Source organism: Maniola hyperantus, chromosome 2 (genome assembly GCF_902806685.2).
Source record: "Maniola hyperantus chromosome 2, iAphHyp1.2, whole genome shotgun sequence".
Lineage (NCBI taxonomy): Eukaryota > Metazoa > Arthropoda > Insecta > Lepidoptera > Nymphalidae > Maniola > Maniola hyperantus.
In genome coordinates this window covers 10339795-10360994 of record NC_048537.1, presented here as the reverse complement: position 1 = coordinate 10360994, position 21200 = coordinate 10339795, and the positions used below count along the sequence as shown (strand labels likewise).

At 36.2% G+C, this 21200-nt stretch overlaps 1 protein-coding gene across 2 annotated transcripts in view; it reads left to right on the top strand.

Annotated features, from left to right (window-relative positions):
- Positions 1–20231, top strand: part of DIP-beta (Dpr-interacting protein beta) — a 106771-nt gene extending 86540 nt beyond the window's left edge. For both annotated transcript variants that reach the window (XM_069506224.1, XM_069506218.1), the window contains exons 7-9: positions 4606–4725; positions 16501–16671; positions 17142–20231. In XM_069506224.1, the coding sequence (XP_069362325.1) occupies positions 4606–4725; positions 16501–16671; positions 17142–17368 (518 nt within the window). In that variant the 3' untranslated portion in view covers positions 17369–20231. The remainder of the gene's footprint in view (positions 1–4605; positions 4726–16500; positions 16672–17141) is intronic.
- The last annotated feature ends 969 nt before the right edge of the window (positions 20232–21200 follow it).

The following is a 21200-nucleotide window of genomic DNA, read 5'->3' as shown; positions in this document are numbered from 1 at the left end:
CGGCGGCGCGGCGGGATTGAACGACAAACAAAACACAAAAACACTTTTGCATTTATGATATTACTAAATAGTAATTTAAATTAAATATTATTTCATGCAATAATACGATATTAAAACAAAAAAACGAGGACCCAGTCGTGGAAAGTCATCTATATTTTTAACTTAAAGACAATCAATCAAAAAGGGCTCTTTCTGAATCTCTAAAATATTATTAACTTTTCTTGCGACTACATAAAAACCATTGTAAAGTCTTATATTAACTAACTTTTAACTCCTTAAACTAAGTTTTAATTTATTTCGCTTTTTTTTAATTTCCTACTAAATTTTACTTAAGTACTCACAAACTCACGTCTTTTTAGCAAATGACTTTTTAAATTAATATCTACTACTTACTTGATATTGTAAAAAATGTGAAGGTGTGTCTGTCTGTCTGTCTGCTAGCTTTTCACAGCTTTAGCTTCGCATCCGTTTAATTAAATCAAACTCTTTTCTCTCTCTCGTTTGTCTCTGTGTCAAATTCCATCAAAATCAATTGATTTTGATAGAATTTGACACAGAGACAGAGACGACAGGAGAGAAAGATGACAGAGGCTCGCATCCTGGGGCTACTTTTTATGCCAGAAAATCAAAGAGTTCACACGGTGACGGGATATTGTAAGTCACGGACATCAACTGGCTGTTCATAAAATTAAATCAGGGAGTCGTTAAAAAGAAAAACACATTAATAAAATGCTGAACGCAAAAGTATCCAGTGTAACATAATCGTGTGTGAAACAAAGAAATTAAAAACAACTTTGCATAAAGTTAACACAATAAAAACAAAATCCCAACTCGGTGCCGCAATGCAAGTAAACAGCTGACAACTGCAGAAGAATTCGCTGCAAAGTGGCGAAGCGAAGCGTCTCTGCAAACACCCGTGTGCGGGAATGCGATATCGCCGCACTTTACTGCGTTTGCTAACACGATTTTACATGAAGTTTAAGCAATACAACAAGAATTTTTGTATTTTCACAAAAAAAAAACAGTTTAGGTTTAGTACGCGACAGATCGAGATGGCAATCGGAGTATGAGGCGGGAGGACGCTCCGCACACCCGCACTATCTCCGCACCGGGTTGGTGTTACGGGCCGTGCAGGTGTACGGGGCGTCCCCAACCCGATTATCATCTCAACCTGTCGCGGACTATACCTACCTAAAGTTTCTCTAGCGTAGGTATATACCTACATAATGCTTAGCACTTCTAAAATCACGGCCTTACTAATAAAAATTGTTTAGAGGGTGAATAGAACCAATTTCTTTCTTTTCGTCATCAGTGTAGTAACTCATGTATGAGTATTTAATTGTAGTGTATAAATATCGGCTCGACCATCTCACTCCACGTCTTTACTGTAAGCGGTCCGAGCCCTGCCTGAGTCGTTTTCCCCTTTAATGCACACCGCGTGGGGTGTAGACACGAGACGACAATAGTGTCTTGAATGTATTATATGTGTTGGTATGTATGTAAGTTTGTATGTATTATTTGCCTGTATGCTACAGTCAGTAATTTGGCATTAAAAAAAAAAGAAGACAAAAACCGAAAAACAATGCTTATTAAGGGGGTAAATGTGAATGTGTTGTGTACCTATGTCTAACCCTTCCTCATAAAATGTTCTAAATGATAGTAAAACAGAACTGGATAGGTACATAAGTACTTCCATTTAGACTAGGTATTATCAGCGTAGATTTTTGTTCTTTATAAGTTCTATAAGAATCTTTTTTTTTTAAAGTATCCCACTCCAGGTAATGTTTTAGCATATGCTGTGATAGCCTAATGATTAGGATGTCCGCCTCCTAATCGGAGGTCGGGAGATCGATCCCGACCTCCGATTAGGAGCTGATATGCGTTTAGAAGCAAATTGTCGTAGAAGCCAACTGCAACTAGGGTTTATATACCTACTTGCCATACGTTTTACACCATCAATTTCTATCAAGTGTGATTGCTTTTGTGATTGCAGTCAAACTCAAGTCTAACAAAATATAACAGAATTACAACACACAGTACCTACCTACACTACACTGTGTTTATAAAAAATATTTTTCTAAGGTTGACTGATCTTTAGAAAGCACTTTTTTACTAAAGTGTTTATAATTTGTTTTTTACTCACTTGGCTCCTAACGTTTTTAATTAAAGGTCTTGACTTAAATATTATAAGCGTTTAACGTTAAAAACGAGGAAAATTGTGAGTATTACGTTTTATATTTGAACAATCCGGATAATTTGCTCGGAGATTCCGTTGTTCAAAAGCCGGCCTAGAAAGCAATTAGTACTTAATTATGACCCCGGTAAAGGCATCGTTTAATGTAAAGTATCGCATGCCAAAGCTAAATAACATAAATGTCTGTGGTAAAGCGTAGATGCGACTAACTGTGCGAAATTCGCAAGCCTTGCAGCCGTGCTCACACTGGCACAGTGTGTAGCTTTACCTTCTCCCCATGCTTCGAAGAGTACGTTAATCCATCAGTCCTGGTTTAATTATAAGTAAAACATGATAATAACAAAAAGTAACAAATAAACACAAAGGCCTACTTGCACAAAGACCGTTAAACTTGTTTGGTCAAATTTTGTAATTCTACCATTTTTCAACAAGATCATAATTCATAATGCGGTTGCCAGAAAGTGAAAGCATTAGAAAATTAAGTAAGTAATTAAGTATACTTTTGTAAGTTGGCTAAAATATCTTCAAATTATCATTAAGTATACTTATTACTGCATTTTTATTGCAAGATAGGCTTATACTGAACTAGACTAATGAATATAACAAGGAAAAATCACTGATTAGCAACAAAGTGACAGTTGAGTGTATGTTGACCTTGACTCTACCAATAAACTCTATCAATAAATTCTTTACCACAACTAGTCCAGTAAATAGAGCATTTAACCTCGCGCTAAATTTCCGATCCAATTTCTTTTTTTTAGGTTAAGGGTCACTTACTGACCATAAAATGACAAAATGCTAGCAGATCCAGGTGGAGCTTCGATCGCAATCTTGAGGGAAAGTTTTTGGCTGATATCTCGGAAACTATCCACTTTAGCGCAAAAGTTATCTAGACTATTATTGTAGACAGTAAAATTTTGCATCTTTTGTTTCCTGTAAACTTTTTTGTAAAAATTACCGTTAACAGTAAGTGACCCTTAACCTAAAAAAAAGAAATTGGATCGGAAATTTAGTGCGAGGCTTTATTTACTCTACTAACTTATGAGCTACCGTTTTACGCGAATTAGTATAATAGGTAGGTATTACAAAAAAATATGCTGGAATCACACTAACTCTATCAATATGGACGCAGCCTTAGAGCGTCTACGAGTAGCCAGCAACGCAAACAGCGCTGCAAATAAATACAAATGGGAAGTTATGTAAACAAAAAAATGGGGCTTTAACTGCACTATATGTATGTGTACGCATTTACTTTCCAGCACTATGTCAATAACAGGCAACACACAATAAACCTTATTATATGCTTTTAAATATGAAAATTGAGTGGCCATGCTCAACGCTGAATATGCGTTGTGGTAATGTTCATACATCATTGCTAACCGCTAGCTACTATAAGCGGTTATTTCACGGTTATTTAATGCACTGAGTATTTCTAGTAGTAAAAAGTTTTTAGGCCTCATTCCAGTATTCACTGTAAAACATCTCTGTTAACCTACATTTAAGCAAATAAAAGATTGGATTGAATTGAATAAAAGAAAGACGACCAAAGAAAAGGTGGATAGATCGCGTGAAAGAGGATATGCGTGAGAAAGGGGTGGATAGGATAGTACGTTGACGAATGACTGAAGTGAGTGGAAGAAGACATGTTGTGCCGACCCCACATAGCGTGGGATAAGGCAAGGAAGAAGAACAATCAACCAGCTCATTTCTTCTATTGTTTTTTACATGCGATACCAATCCATGCTTTTTACTGCCCATCTATTAAACCGATTTTGATAAGACATACAAAGATAGCTTACATCCTAGGCTAGGCTACTTTTTGTCACGGAAATCAAATCAAAGAGTTTCTACGGGATCGAAACAGCTGCCATCATCTCGTATAATCTAACATAATATAACAATACCAGTGTCATTGAAGTTCTTGCAGGTAGAAGCTACTTTCCGAACCGGTGCTACTGTCTTGACATACCAATTAGTTTCACATTTAGAGTCACACACATGAGTGTGCTGTGCTGCCTAGATAAAATAAAGATATTTGAATTTAAAGACTTAATGAGTTTACCACCAGTTTCCAGTTTAAGTCGATATCTAGATGAGTATTTTTCGCTGTAATAACTACTGCGCATAAGCAAGTACCTATTACACAAACATTTAAATGTTATGGCTACTTGAAATTGTAACCAAGAAGGGAAAAACTAAAGGTTCATTTTGAAGACATGTTCTTATTATTTTTTTCTTTTTTTTTTTAAATATTAGCCATGTTAAATGACTAATATTCCCCTTTCCTCTCCAATTAGGTACGACAATAGTGCAACGGGCGGGGTTTGAACCGTCGACCTTTCGGTTTTCAGTCCACTCCTTTACCGGTTGAGCTATTGAGGCTCTATTGTAATGAAATGTTTTGTTTTCAGTTCATCCTTTAGTGCAAGTTCCAAATCAACTGGTGGGAGCGCCGACTGGCACGGATGTCACCTTGCAGTGCCATGTTGAAGCTTCGCCCAGAGCCATTAATTATTGGACGAGAGACAATGGTGAGAAAGTTTACTAATGTTATTATTGCTAGACTAGCTTATGCTCCCGACTTCATCCGCGTTGACTACACTTTCACCCCCTTAGCGGTTGAATTTTCAAAAATCCTTTCTTAGCGGATGCCTACGTCATACTATTATGACGTAGGCATCCGCTAAGAAAGGATATCTGCATGCCAAATTTCATCCCGATCCATCCAGTACTTTGAGCTGTGCGTTGATAGATCAGTCAGTCAGTCAGTCACCTTTTCATTTTATATAATATCTAGATATACTTGCGCTTAGCAACAATCATGCATAATAAAAAGCAATGATTAAGTCTAGGTTGCGCTGCGCTTGTCTTAAAGATGTATATTCATTCTTGCCTTGAAGGTATGTTAAAATATTCGGCCAATTCACTAAGGATGTGCAATGATGATCTACTCATGTGCTATCCCACACTGGGTTAGCACGGGGGCTGTGCGGGTGTGAGGGGCGTCCCCACCCCGAATGCACTCTTGACCTGTCGCGTTCTGTACAGTACGCATCGTAACTCTACAACAGCGTTGTAGCACGCCCTAAAACTTGTATAAAAATGCAAAGAATTAGTAAAGAACACGTAGAAAAAAGCATTTTACAACCTTTGATTACGCTAAGCATAAAGGCTAGTCAAGTATAAGTATAACGAGCTAGCCGTAATTTATAAGGCTTATTAAGTCCCGGGCACGAAACTCAAGAACGGAATAAGCAACTAATTTCATTATTCATAAAGCACATTGAAAGCGTTAAAGTAGTCATTAAAGAGGCCGTTATTCATATTTCTACTATCTTTCTTGACAAGCCACGGGGGCTAGTGCTTGCTTACAAGTGAGGCTTAGCACGCACAGTCAAAATATCGAGCTAAACTTTTTTTTTATTTGTTGTTGTTTTTTTTAATAGAGATAGCGAGCAAACAAGCAGGCGGGTCACCTGATTTAAAGTGATTACCGCCGCCCATGAACATTTGCAGCACCAGAGGAACTGCCGATGCGTTGCTGGCCTTTTAGGAATTTGATAGTCTGTCAATTGAATAACCCCATGTTGTAATCTAGTGGGAGCACCGCCGATAGGAGTTGATTCCACAGTTAGCATGTGTTTGGAAAGAAAGATCTGGTACAACGGACGGTCGAAGTGCACCAGACACCCAGGTGGTGACCAAATTCGACCGAAAAACATATATTGATCTACTTACCCACTTTCAATGACTTACAGATGCCGGCAGTAAATATCGCACATAGAACTTTTGAAAGAGATTTCTGCTTCGTGGAGCGTCGTCTCTGTCACTCATACCGGTGTGATGTTTCGTCGGTCTCAACAACAGAAACAATGCTCTACGAAATCGTTATCTCTTTCTTAATATTATACTACGAGTACAATCGTCGCAACTTTTGGGCTATAGGGCTATAGCAGAGTGAACTAGCATGTGACAAACCTGCGCAGTAGCTTGATTTTAGGGAGCCCAATAAGATTTACGACCATTGTACATTTTACAATGTAACGCAGATAATTTAAAGAATTTTTTTCAAAATAGATTTTAGGTTACTACCTACTCTGAAAACTAAAGTTTCTCGTTAATATATCACATAAAAAAGTAAAATATAACTACCCTTTTGGTGATATAGCTGCAATAGAAATACAAAGTCTGAAAATTTCAACTCCTCTACTTATTACAGTTTATGAGATACAGCACGCTTATAGCAACACAGACAGACGGATGAACGGCGGAAGCTTAGTAATAGGGTTATGATGGCACCCTTTGGGTACGAATCCCTAAAAAGGTTTGAGGTTTTTTTTCTTTAGATACAAGTTAGCCTTTGACTGCAATCTCACCTGGTGGTAAGTGATAATGCAGTCTAAGATGGAAGCGGGATAACCTGGAAGGGGTATGATAGTTTTTATTAAACCCATACCTCTTTGGTTTATACACAGCATAGAACCGGAACGCAAAATCGCTTGGCGGCACGGCTTTGCCGGTAGGGCTGTTTTAAATCCTACCGTAATACCCAGTGAGTTCTTTGCCTTAACGTTTTTTATGGTTGTGTTTAAAATATGCGCTTTTTCATGTCGGCCTTTCATTTAGTGGCGATTTATTTTGACTTTGATTACGCGGCGTCAATGCTACGGCTTATTAACGGCGCTGTAATTATACGCGGGGATGACAACGTGAAATATTGCTGAGGCGGGAAAAATTCATAAACGGGAACCGCATTTTCTAATATAAAATTAATGTTTAAAGAACATAAAACCTCAATCGCTAAGCGGTAAAAGAACAAATTGAAATCAAAAACTTCCGCAGTTATAAAAAAACCGGTCAAGTGGGAGTGGACACACGAAGGGTTCCGTACCATCGTACGAGATATTGCATGGCAGCCGATTTTTTAATATTTATTGTTATAGCGGCAAAAGAAATACACATTCTGTTAAAATTTCAGCTCACTATCTATTACGGTTACACAATAGATACAGCCCGCTGACAGATAGACGGGCGGGCAGACGAATAGACAGCGGAGGCTTAGTAGGTAATACGGTCATGTTGGCACTCTTATTTGTTAAGTAAAAAATTTGTTAATTAAAATTATCTTCATGATACTAACCACAATTTTTGTCATGCTTTCAAATCAAAAACAACGAACTCAACTTGATTGACTTTAAAAAAATAAATTAAAAAGTTTTGTGAACTGTTATCTAATAGTTATTTTACTTAGGCACTAGGTAAGTATCTACACCAAGAAAATATTTTCTTTTATTATAAAAAATATTATAAACGAGGAATTTTTTTGTAATCTACTGAGACTTAAAAGGTAAAAGTAAGAAAATTGTATAAAAACACGTGCTAACTAATACAAATAACGCTCTTAGCCTAAGAAAACGTAGAGGGGTCGCAAACTTCATTACTTCTCATTATAATGACACCCTAAGGATGAAAGTTGTTTATTTAGTGCCCAGGTGACAGATGAACAAAAAATACGTGTGGCTTGATAAAATAAACTAAGTACAATTAAGTTGATGATTTTGGTGTACCTACTTACTATTTTGTATCTACTGATATTCTTATAAAAAAATATTACTCGGAATAATTATTTTTCCGAGTAATATTGATTCATGATGCGATACTATCGGAATATTGTGAAGTGGATTAGAAAAAATCTCTTCTGCGTAGTTAAAACATAGACGCGTCTATAACCATCATTGTTTTAAAATTGAAATATTAAAATATGTCTGAATAAAGTTACACAATGTACACAATGCAAACGCAAAACCAAAATCCTATAGTATACAAGTACAATCGCGGATATAATTCCACAGCTTCATGCCCATTGAACAAAGAGATGCGAGCGCTCCGAATTCGAAAGTGAAACAATTTTCAAACACGGCTAATGCAAACAGGGTAACATTCCAGAGGCGCCAATATCCCCGGATAGTGCGTTTTCGAGCGCGCGACAACGCCTGGCCACTAAAGTCGAGTTAGGAATGGATTTAGTGCACCCACGACATGTGTGGGCGAAAAGCAGCTGCCCCGAACCGACAAAACGTACAAAACTTTTTCGCAATGCGGTCCTTAAATTGTTTTTAAACCGATGAGTTTCGGGCCGTTAGCATAAGTACGCGCCAAGATTTGTTTTATTTTTGTCTGATTACTTTTACGTTTAATGTATACTAGCGTCATTTATTTTGTTAATGCTCGTACTACATTTTGTGCCAGATTTAAAAACAGTTTTATGTTGTGAACATTTAGATAATATTTATTTTGAATAAAAAGTTGTTGATAATATAAATACTCAAATGTAAGTATACTAAAATGCAAATAAGATGGTGAAAACTGTAAACTGTACATTTAACTCGGTCAAATGCCTACTTATACTTGCAACAGTGCAATGTTGGCTGATCGGATCGATTGTGCCCGATTCTTTAAACTGTAACAGAAATAAGCTTTGTATTTGTGATGGAATGTGTTTGTAGGCAGTAGTAGACAAGTCGAATCCGTGAGGTATTTTATAATAAAACACAACACACAGCTCATAGGATATTCATATCAAATACACAAACTTTAATGATATACCATAACCAGACAGATATAGCAGGGGCAGATTTAGATGCAGTTACAAAGGCAACTGAGCCCGCCATTACGCGGCCGGAGCGACCGCGCAAAAAGCGGACCAAATTCTATTACCGCCCGATATGCAACAAAGACCGCTGGCCACCCGCTTCAAATTGCTTTAGGCTACAGTCGCGATATTTACTCTCACATACCACAATATTCGTACAAATAAAATTCAATTTTTTATCCACTTTTCAATATGTGGAACCTTTTGACGGGCTGCGTGTGTTTACTGTTTTGTTTTCGCCTGTTCATTACCAGCCTTTACTTGCTTTACTTATGTACACCCGATTGCCTCCGGGTAGTAAATAAATGCAAATTGATTTTGACCCACTTTACGATTATAGCTTCATTGAAAATTTATTTCATCTGTACCTATTGAGTTTAATCTTAATAATCTCCCAGAATATTGAATTTACAATTTTGGAACTAATAAAACGATAGATTGTGGCTATGTAGTTATGTTGTACACAATCGAATAAAGTGACACGTCTAAAATTTAAATGATAGCGTTCATGTTTATAATGCTTCTTGCGAAAGGACATGTAGAGTACACCTGAATTTAGCGTCTGTATTGGGAAATACAGTTATTGCTATGATAACGCAATTTAATTGTTAAGTAACCGACCTGCTTACCTAGTATATTAGGCTAGTAGGTATGTAAGTTAAGATAATTTTCCACATTAATTAGATGAATATATCTGGTTTAGAATAGTCACAAATATAGGTGACACATGAGCAGACGGCTTTAGGCAATATATTGCTTGGAGTACAAATTAAATTAGGTAATACACAAGCGTGACGAGCCGGGATAAGCGACGGGGCGACCGCAAGTGACATGAAATGGGAGTGTCCGGTGTCGCGACCGGCCGTCCCGGCCGTCCAGACTCCGGCGACTTTTTACGTTTTAATGTCACGTCAAATTAAGATTCCGTCACCCATTCCGTCGACATCAACTGCCGGGTTTCAATTGGGTATTATCATAAAGTTTTGACATATTGGGCGAATACCTACTTAATTATAAACTTAAAAGACTGTTTATACAGAGTCATGCACTTTCAGGGTTGCGGCTGATCCGTGAAAGATTTAGTATCGTTTAATAAATTAGGTACGACACGCGTGACGAGCCGAGTAAGTGACGGGACGGCCGCAAGTGACACGAAATGGGAGTGTCCGGTGTCACGACCGGCGCGGCGGCCAGACTCCGGCGACTTTTTTACGGTTCACGTCAAATTAAGATTCCGTCGACATCAACTGCCGGGTTTTGACAGGGTCATAAAGTTTTGACTTATTGGGCGTACACTTGATTATAAGTTTAAAATTCTTTTTACTTACTGACCCATGTAGTGTTACGGACGTGACTATGGCCTAGAAAGATACGCATGTATCGTTATCAAACGATTCATGCGTATCTTCTCATCTATTTTTGTGGCTACGCAAGCTTATGCTATAGGTACTATGTGGCTTTTATCAGCTCTATGACGCTACACGGTCGTATAACAATTAAAACCTACTCCTTAAAAGGTACTGAAACTCTAAAATCAATAATATGCTAAAATTGCGTAAAATGATTTAAGTATCTATTGAAAACATGAAAGTGAATTTGATGATCTAATTATCATCATAATCATCATCATCATCAACGCGTCGACAGTCCACTACAGAGTTTTCTCTCAGAATGAGAATGGTTTGGCCATAGTCCACGACGCTGGTCAAGTGCCGATGCTTCACATACCTTTGTGAACATTATGGAGAACTCTCAGGCATGCAGATTTCCTTACAATGTTTTCCTTCTTATACCTACTTGAGAATTTCTTGGATGTCCACCACTAATTCTGTCAACACCGCTATATATGCAACAAAGAAGAAAAAGTCGAATTCATAATATATAAAGTACATTGTTATGTGTAGTAAGTAGCTCTTAAAAATGTCTGTTGATAAACGTCACCTACTACATAGTTTTGTAAAAATTCCGCTTACAAAAGTCACAAACATGGGTGATGGATTGTTTTACAGCTTTGTTCCATAAATTGCGAGTAGTGCAAATTAAATTACGTAATAAACAGGCGTGATGAGCATTGGACATCGGCATGGTTGTCACTGGCATGTGTGTGACCACTGACCTCTGTTAATACAAGTATGCTGGATCTGCGGTTGCCGACCTGTTTTTGAACCTTGATTTTCGTCATTTTGGCGCTTAAAACAACAATGTGCGTTATGTGAGCGTATTCGGAACTAAATGTTAGTGATGAAACATGTGTCAACACGAAGACCGTTTGAGACAAAGTCCTATCAGTTTTAATTCTCGTTAACTTGGTGGTGCGCCTCGAATTGACACAAAAATAACTGTGATACTGCTGTATAGCACACCTCTTCCAATGTACTTGTATTATGTCCGTATCAGTGGGTGTGACGCAACTGATTATTATAAGCTTTGATGAATTTTTGTTGTCTATTTTAATTTCACTGTAGAAAATAATTCATTATTAGATTTTTAAGAATGAAAACGGTTTTAAGAGAAGATCTTTATATTTTAGGAAGAAGAGACTATCAAAATTTAAAACTTAAACAACCATTTTGTTTGCCTGACCGTTTGTTCGTGCTAGTTTTTGGAATGGCTAAATTGATTTAGATGAAACTTTTAGGTATTTGAGAAAATCAGTACCCTTATTATAAATGCGAAAGTGTGTTTGTTTGTTGGTTTATTGGTTTGTTGGTTTGTCCTTCAATCACGTCGCAACGGTGCAACGGATTGACGTGATTTTTTGCATGGGTATAGATAAAGACCTGGAGGGTGACATAGGCTATTTTTTATCCCGGAAAATCAAAGAGTTCCCACGGGATTTTTATAAACCTAATTCCACGCGGACGAAGTCGCGGGCATCAGCTAGTATTGTTATAAGGACTTTTACTCAACGTTATCTTATACTTTAACTAATGAACGTCTCTCATGCTTTTCACAATTTTATACTCATATTATACTTTCTCCCTCTCAGCATTTTAGAAAAATCATAACAGGAATAACTTGAGCAACTTGCAAATTAAATTAAATTCCTATGTGAATCTTTATAAGATTAAATTAGGTAATACAAAGGCGTGACGAACAGGGACAAGCGATGGGGTAGCCGCAAGTGACATGGATAGGGAGTGTCCGCCGTCCGGTATGGCGACCGGCCGCGGCCGACGGAAACGCTGCTGAGATTTTGTTTTTACTTTGATAATATCCACTGACCTCTACTTATACAAGAACGCTGGACCTGCGATTGCCGACCTGTTTTTGAAACAACTTGATTTTTGCCATTTTGGTGCTCATAGGAACGATCATTTGAGCGTACTCAGGACTAAATATTAGTGATGAGATATCTGTAAACATAGTTTCAATACGAAGACCATTTGACACAAGTGGCAGTTTAAGTTCCCGGTGCGCTCGATGGGGCGCTTTAAAACTACATTTGACACAAAAATAACTGTTATTTTGTATGGCACACCATTTCCACCGTGTATTGTCCATTTCAGTGGTCTTATCTCATTAAAATTCTGGGTCATCTTTCTTGACAAATCTCGTTATAAATCTCCGATTTACTGGTACGTCAGTACATTGTTTTGACAACGAGCATTACCATTAATTAATTGAATTATGGCGATCTCATTGTTACAGTGAAATAATTTATGTTAAAAAATATTGGATTACTAATTATATTTAATACAAATTATCTAGAATACATAAAAAGAAAAGTCCTAACCTACCGCCTCATCAACGTTTAGTTCAGACCCTTGGACCTAGAGAGCTGAAATTTTTCACAAAGTTTCAAATATACCTAATGCACAAGGAATAAAGCCGATTTTTCCGCCAAATAAAGAGGATTTATATTTTTGCTGAGCGAAGCCGCGGTTGGTTACTAGTCAATGAAACAATACTGACATATCATCGGCTGAAAGCAATACTTAATGCTTAAGTAGGTATAACACCTAATATGTACAAAAACGAATACTGTGTAATTCTTATTATTATGATCTATGCCACCTGCAATTTTGGTGTAGGTAGGTACCTATGCAATCAGATAAATCAGATGCCCGAATATAGACTTACTAGTTGCACATGTGTATTGTGACCGCAGGTTCACTGCAACCACGATTCATGCAACAGGATCGAAATTCCAATATGTTAAAAGCATAGGGCTTTGGCGCTGTAGGAACCTGCAATTATTTACTCTATTTCGACACTGCTTCGTAAACTCTGGGACTTGAAACGAGTTTGCAATTCTCTTTGGACTGTGCTTCGCATTTTTTAATTGAAAAATAGGCTTGCGCTTGACGATAATCATGCTTAATAAAAAGCAATAATGAGGTCTATGTTGGAGCGCGTTTGCCTACTCACTCTTGCCTTGAAGGTATTTAGGTTGTACCTACGTGCCAGGAGCACGGAAGCCAAAGGGACAGACAGGGAGAACCAAAATAATAAATAGTTTATCGACATCTACGAATCATTAATTAAGTTGTTCGGCGATAAACAGAAGAGGGCGTGTCCATCGCAGGCGGGCACCGTCAAGGTGTCAACTGCACCGAGCGGGCCGCAGATTTGTGGTCAATTCAGCCGGACTCAAGCCCAGAGCCGCTCGGTTTATACGGGTCAACGTACTTGCCTAATTAATGAGGTTTCAATTCAAAATACTGTACGCATATCTCTTACTAGCTGATCAGCCCCTATTTCGCTCAAGTGGAGAAAAAAACGGTGAGAAGGCGGAATTTACAAAAATCCTACATACCAACTTCTTTATTTTGTACCGAAAGCCCAAATATTAATTTCTTCAATATATAACTTGAAAAATGACAGACTTTCATGCAATTTTATATATGGAATTGCCAAAAATCCTTTCTGTAGAAGAAACCTACTGTATTTTTCTAATTTCAGCGGTTTAGGCTGTGCATTGATTGATCAGTCAGTCAGTCAGGAGTTGAATTTTTAAATGTATGGATTAGTTATTTATCTACCGCACCATAAATGGTAAAACGTATATCATTATTTTTCTCTTAGACCAAAGGAAGATTGCTGGCACCATTTTTCCAAGTAACATAATATGTACCGACATAAAGCTTCACTCTCACGTATAATTATATCATGATATTAAGTTAGATTTATCTTTGTCCTTTCGTTTGATTGAAAACGAAGTTTACAAAGAAAAATAGGTTGTAGTTATTGCGTTCATTTTCGCATATATTTCAATTACCTACTTTACATTAATATTATGAAGTCAGAATTATAAAGTTAAATAGGATATTTTAACTTCTTGATTGGTAATGCGAAATACCTTTTGTTTCATTTCCCACAAAGTTCCCACAATACCTTAACAAAAGTTACAGAAATTCCCGCAGTGGAATGCCTATTGCTTAAAGATAAAACCAATTAAATATCTTTGTGATACAGCAGCGGCTGGATGGAAATGAAAAATAAAAAACCGGTCAAGTGCGAGTCGGACTCGCGCACCGAGGATTCCGCCCCTTAGAAGGATATACCTACGTGCAGTTATTTTGTTGCTCAAATTATCTTCAACTGCAATTGTAAATTTTAATGTGATACAATTACGTATTTATGGTTTTCGGATTTTTCTTGCCAAATTTCATGGTTCTAAGTCAACGGAAAGTGTCGTTTAGGTTTTGATTCCCTTGCAAATATCAAAGTTGCGTTGACCTAGAAGTTTGTTTTTTCACAGCTCCAAGGGATTGTAGACTTAAATGTTCCATATTAATTTCAACTTGATATCTCCGCGCAGTCCTAAGAAAAATGATCTTGAAAGACAGACGGACAACGAAGTGTTCCTATAAGAGTTAATTTTCCTTTTGAGCTACGGAACCCAAAAAATAAAAATCCACCCGCAAAAATAAACGAGACAAGAAGAATGCAAGCAATTTTTAATGTACAACGAGTGGAAAGCGCCGTGACCCCCACCCTCAGTAATAATGTAGCTAACAACGAAAATCCAGCGAAATCGGCGAACCGGCTCTTTACACATTTTAAACGTTCGTCTTCAAAAATGAAGTAATGAGGTGCTTGCTATATTGCGAACATTGGAAAAGTTATAGTATAACTGAATTTGTTTTCTACTTTACTATTTCTAGTCGTTAGTACGAACTTAATTAAATTAACTTAATAATATAACACTTACCCCATTTGATGTTGCCCTTTTAAGGCTTTAAAGTATAAATGCTGAGATAGATACATAGACATTATTTTGTTTATGTTTTAGAATTTAGAGTCCCTATGCGAAGTTTCAAGAAATCTAGGTAAACATAAAAAAGGAAAAGGTGACTGACTGACAATTACTGCCTGACTGATCTATCAACGCACAACTCAAACTACTAGAAAGATCGGGCTGAAATTTGGCATGAAGATAGCTATTATGACGTAGGCAGATTTTTGAAAATTTAACCCCTAAGGGCGTGAAAAATGATTTTGAAGTGTAGTACACGCGGACGAAGTCGTGAGCATTACCTTGCCACATTATAAATCCGTATGAAAGTTTTCTTCGCTATTATAATAAGGGTTGAATTTGGTAAATGCTAAATTTATTTCTTTATCTTTGTAGTAAAGTAGGTAGGTACTTTCTTTAACAATGCGATTTATAAATAGCCTGAGCCAAATCTTGATCTGGGTGAAACTAACTCTACCGACGCAGTAGATACCTTTGTACTATCTGCGAATGCAATACTATTCAAAGGGCATGTCGAAACAACATATTTCACTACGATATCGGGCGGACAATGGTCGGAAGCGCCCGAATATAAATGATCGGAAAGGCATACATGCCTATCGAATAAAGGGGAAGGTAATAGCACCATTGATGCTATTACCTTTCCCCCTCCTCGCTTATTTAATATTTCTTTTTAAGAAACTAGCCTAGAGTCATCTAAAAAATAAAAAGTGTCAGATTTAATTTAATTTATTTTAGTTTTGATTTAATGTTTTTTTTTTACTTTTGATTTAGATTTTAATTTATTTAGTAGAATTGTCTGTTATTATTATACTTTCCAAACTAATAAAATAATTAATGACGACAAAAGTGTCATAACTTTTAAAAAAAAAATATTTCCTAAAATATCTATTTCTCGTTCGGCTACACTCTGACGGTTCATGCGATTGTTTGCGATCGCTTTAAAATTGATTTTTTAAGGGTCAGTGCAGACCGATGGCGTAGCACGAAGTACCTAATACAATAGCTGTTAGTATTCTGTAGTAATACGGTGAAGTCTGATAGAAAAGTCACAAAAGAGTCGACAATAAATGAAACTCATTTTTTAGCCTTGCCTTACGCAACTCAAGTATATTTTCTATTTGTTGAAACAATTAGCGTTTGACCGCGATCTCACTTGGCGGTACCTAAGTGACGATACAGTCCAAGGTGAAAGTAGGTTGACTTTGAAGGGGCGGGCGTGGTAATTTAATTAAAATCAAAGGAACCCTTTCATGGTATCGTACCGGAAAACTAAATAGCTTGCTGACACCAGATTTTTATAAAACTGGATAAAGTAAAGGCAATTTAGGAATTAAAAATTCCCAAATAGCTCCTCCCAGGAATCGAACCCGAGCGTTCCTACACCACTGTGCCAGGGAAGTCGTTAAATAGGTATGATGTTTCTAATCAGACCAATTTATTGTGTCGCAGGGGAAATGATAATTTCCAATGACAAGTACTACATGAGCGAGATCAACAGTTCGGCGTACAGCGTGCAGATGCGCCTTGTTGTAAAAAACATACAGACCGGTGACTTCACCGGGTACCGGTGTATCTCCAAAAACTCCATTGGGGACGCCGAAGGCAACATTAGATTATATGGTGAGTATTTCTTATTCGCTGATAAGTTGGCCTAGTTATGAAGTATAAAAAAAAACAAGAATCTGGCTTTCCATAATCCAGACTTTTTGGTCCACTGGATACAATTCTAAAATTATTTCCAAGCCAAATGGCCTAAAACTAAACTTAAGTTGAGTCCAAAGTTCATTATTTCGATCACCGAATACATGTTTTAACTCATTTTCAAGCAAACAGCCTAAGGTTGTGCTAAAATTGAATCTAAAGTTAGTGATTTTTGACCAAAAGTTTTTGCTTCTCCTGTAAAATTTATTTTGTGCCCTGACATTGTTTTAAACGAATGATTTTAAGCTTATTTCATGGTCTAACGACATATCTTAATGTATAAAACGGGTACATACCACGATTAATTTTTGTTTTTATTTGTCGATATATCAACCCAATTGCTGACATTGTTTTGTTCACCAGCTCCTCAATTATTGTTCTTGTCGCAGAAATGGAGTTGCCACACCGAAAAAACCGTGTGGATGACGACAGCGATACAGATCTAGAAGAGACTAACGACGTGCGATCTAGCCTCCAAGGCTCGCTTCGAGAAGGTGGGCACAGGGCAGAAGATGCGGGCTTCCTCGGCGGTGGGGGAGCGCCCCTTGGCTCAGCAACCCGAGTAAGCCCCTACGCGATCTTTTTAATATCAGCCTTACTATACGCCGCGAACTAAACTTTTCCCTTAAAGCCATATGCAAGTTCTCGAGAGTGTGTGGTATATCACGTATCCATTGTTCTTCCAAGTTTAATACAATATGTTTTTCAATTACCAAGACTTTTCCATCTCGGTTTAGTGAAGTTACCTACCCTTATCGTTGCTTTCAATACCTATTTGAAAAAAATTGTCTTTATGTATCGGTACAGCTACAGTTATTAAAAATTATTCCTTAAAATAGTATTTTAAAATAGCCTAGTACCTATATAAATAAATATAGTATATATATATCGTAATCAAAAAGAAACTGACGTTATTTAAAATAACTCTCCTCTTTTGACAACAAACTGACTTTTTAGTCCAAGTCTTGGATTATTTAGCTAATATGGTGAAAAGACAACAAACAATATTTTAAATACTAGTAGGTACTTATATTATTTTTAAAAAAACACCGACGAGGTGTTAAAATACATTTTTTAAAATAACTTGTACAAAAACAGTTTTAACGTTCTTGTAAAATCTGTCCTTATAACTAACCTCATTTATGTCGAAAATAATAAAATTGTCACGCGAATTTCTACCCGCAACATTTTATCCGAGTACCCAGCCGCAAATACGGGCACGAAGAAAGCCATAGTCATGTCAGCCACTGTGCGACTGACCTTAGATCTAAACACAATGTGAAAGTTCGATTGTATAATGAAATGGCCTAGCATAATATTATTGTTGTAAATGCTTAGATAAAATTATATAATATAATGCTGACAAGCTATAATAAAATTAATTACCCAGCATTTAATGTAAAGTATTGAAAATATTATATTGTTAGATACTTGCTTATATTATGTACTACTTTGTAAAAATATTTTGGCCGTACTCTTTAGGTATATACCTAGGTACAACTTGAAATATTGTTATACCTGTTGTAATGTTATTATAAAACATAATATTATATTTAAAACTACAATTACGATTTTTAAAGTTCAATGTCTCATTTGTGTACTATCACAATAATATATCAGCAACCTGACCTATCTTAGTGATGGGAGTGATGACGAAATTCATCTAGTAGAAATGCCGCCTTTAGGAGTATTATCGGAGTACTATAGGAGTACTATAGGAGTACTTTGTACACCTACCCAGTCGTTATAGTACAGTAGCCGGCAAGAAATATTTTGTAAATCGACCTTTAGAATGAGATTTCGGTTTTGTAGAGAGTCTGTCATTCATTAAGCCTATGTGACGTTTTGTCGGTCTCAACGACACAGACAAAGCTGTACGAAACCGATATCTCTTTCTAAAGGTCGATGTACAATAATTTCTGCCGCGTACTGTAAAGGCTTATCGTGCCCCACTACCGGGTAAGGCAAAGAGAAATTAAGTTAAACTCAAGATCTGTACTGTGCTACATAAATTTTATCCCAACCATTTTTTTAATGAAATTTCATGAATTTCATTACTCATTGTAAATAAAAATATCTTTCAATAACTATAAAAAATTCAAAGGTTTTTCATACCCAAAATAAATGATTGTTTATATCTATGTGCAACGTAAATGCATTTGTATGTAAATATTTATCGTAACCTCGCTTGTCTGTTAGAGAGAGAGCCAGCGCGTGCCAGACCTTCGTTATTTTATAAAAGCTGAAAGTTTCTCTGCGTATTGTCCCTAGCACAGGGAGGAATGAACAGCGATCATGAATTAGTATGAATGTCGTGGCAACCCCCTGCTAGATGCCCTTAAAGTTTAAAAGTGTCTGGTAGGGAGTTGCCACGATACTAAGCGTCTGGCAATGCATGACGTGATTTCTAATACTATTCCGAAGATAGTATGAAAAAAATGGACTTTATAAATAATAAATGAATAAATAAAATTGATTTATTTCAGGTTACTACTTACTTAGGTTACTACCTACTTTATTTCAGGTTTATACTTTGACGTAAGATTTTTTTACATCTGCCTGTTATCTGCCAAAGCAACCATGATCCAAACTTCATAGTCGCCGATCGTTCCTCCCTGTGTTGCGAACAATACATAGAGAAACTTTCAGCGTTTATAAAATAACGAAGGTCTGGCACGCGCTGGCTCTTAATCCATGGAATTTGTTGTGTTATTTATTTTTGTAAAATGTATTAATAATGAAGATAATAGATACGTAGCTGTATTGGAACGTATATCAATAAACCTATAGGTGATGTATATTATAATATAGGTCATGATATAATAATAATTGTTAAATATAATATTGTTGAATTTATAAACCGTCATTTGTAATCTAGATACTAATATTAAAAGGAGAACTGGCATGTCTGTATATTGATAAAATATTTGTAAGCTCTATATTATAGGCAAACCCTGAAGTAACTATTATATGTAGACCAAAAAAGTAGCATTTAACAATATGTTAAATAACAAGAATTATTTAAAACACACCTTACCACTTAACCGATTTTTATATTATATTGCAATTGTTTTATTGATGAAAATCAATATCATCAAGGTTGACCAAGTAGTGATTAAATAAATTAGGACGGGAGAGAAAAAATACTGTGAATTTAGTAGAAGCGCTTCGGGTGTTATTTGAAAAAAAATGTTGGTCAATTTTAAATGGTAACAATTTATTTTTAAAGTACCTAACCTTTTTAATAATTATATTATACTTAGTGTATTGATATAGCCCTTGGTACCAAGCTGCGGATATCTGCTAGTGCAAAGTAAACAATATGTAAAAGTAAATAATAAACTGTAGTTTTGTTTGTATGTATTTTCAACCAAGCAAAAAATGTTACTTTAGTTATTGTAAAATAATTTCTGCTACCAGTGTCTACATACAGTTGTAATAAATATGTATATTGCAAACAATAAATAAACAATACAATATTATACAAATATTTGTTTTATTAGAAGTTCCCAATCTATTTTCTATTTAAGATGATTAGTGCCGTTTTTCGTACCGTGACCGTACCATAAAGACATTTCTTCCTAATTCACTTCACACTTCACAATTCCACTGCCTAAGGGACCCATTCAAGAAAATTTACGTAAAAATATGGATATTTGAGTGTGTCGATTACAGGTCAAATTAGAAGACCGAAACAAAGAAAGATCAAAAAGAAAATTGCAGTTGCGATCGACCAAAACCACTCAGGAGCATAAAAGCTAAATTATTATCGTTTTAAAAAGAAAGAAGTCTAGAAAAATAAGACCAACAAGGTTGATCAGAATGATTTTACCGAATTTACTAAACTATTGTTTTGTATAATCTGCGGTAGTAATCCTGACTTTACCTACTCCGATTTTTTTAAGTAAGATTAATACATACAGCAGCATCTTTCTTCAGGATTTTACCATAAAAATTAAAAATAATAATATTTGACTACATCAAAAATAAATTATTTCTCAATGATTATTAAATAGATCTTCCAAAATACGTAAAATCCACGTCCTTTGTTAGTTTTAAGTGTAATAAACATTTTAAATTATCGATCAAACTAAAAAGTACGTCATTATGACGTGACGTCACATTCCAGTATTTCATAAAATACCTATCGTATGCTAGGTGCGCATTTTGGACGCATGATAAAAAAAACCGGCCAAGTGCGAGTCAGACTCGCGCACTGAGGGTTTCGTACGACAATCGTATTTTATCGACATTTTGCACGATAAATCAAAAACTATTATGCCTAAAAATAAATAAAAATCTGTTTTAGCATGTACAAATAAAGCCCTTTCATATGATACCCCACTTGGTATAGTAATAGTACTTTGAAAGTTGAAAATAGCAATATTTGTTCATGACCACAATTTAATTTTTTTTGTGTCATGTAACCACAAATTCACGGTTTTCCC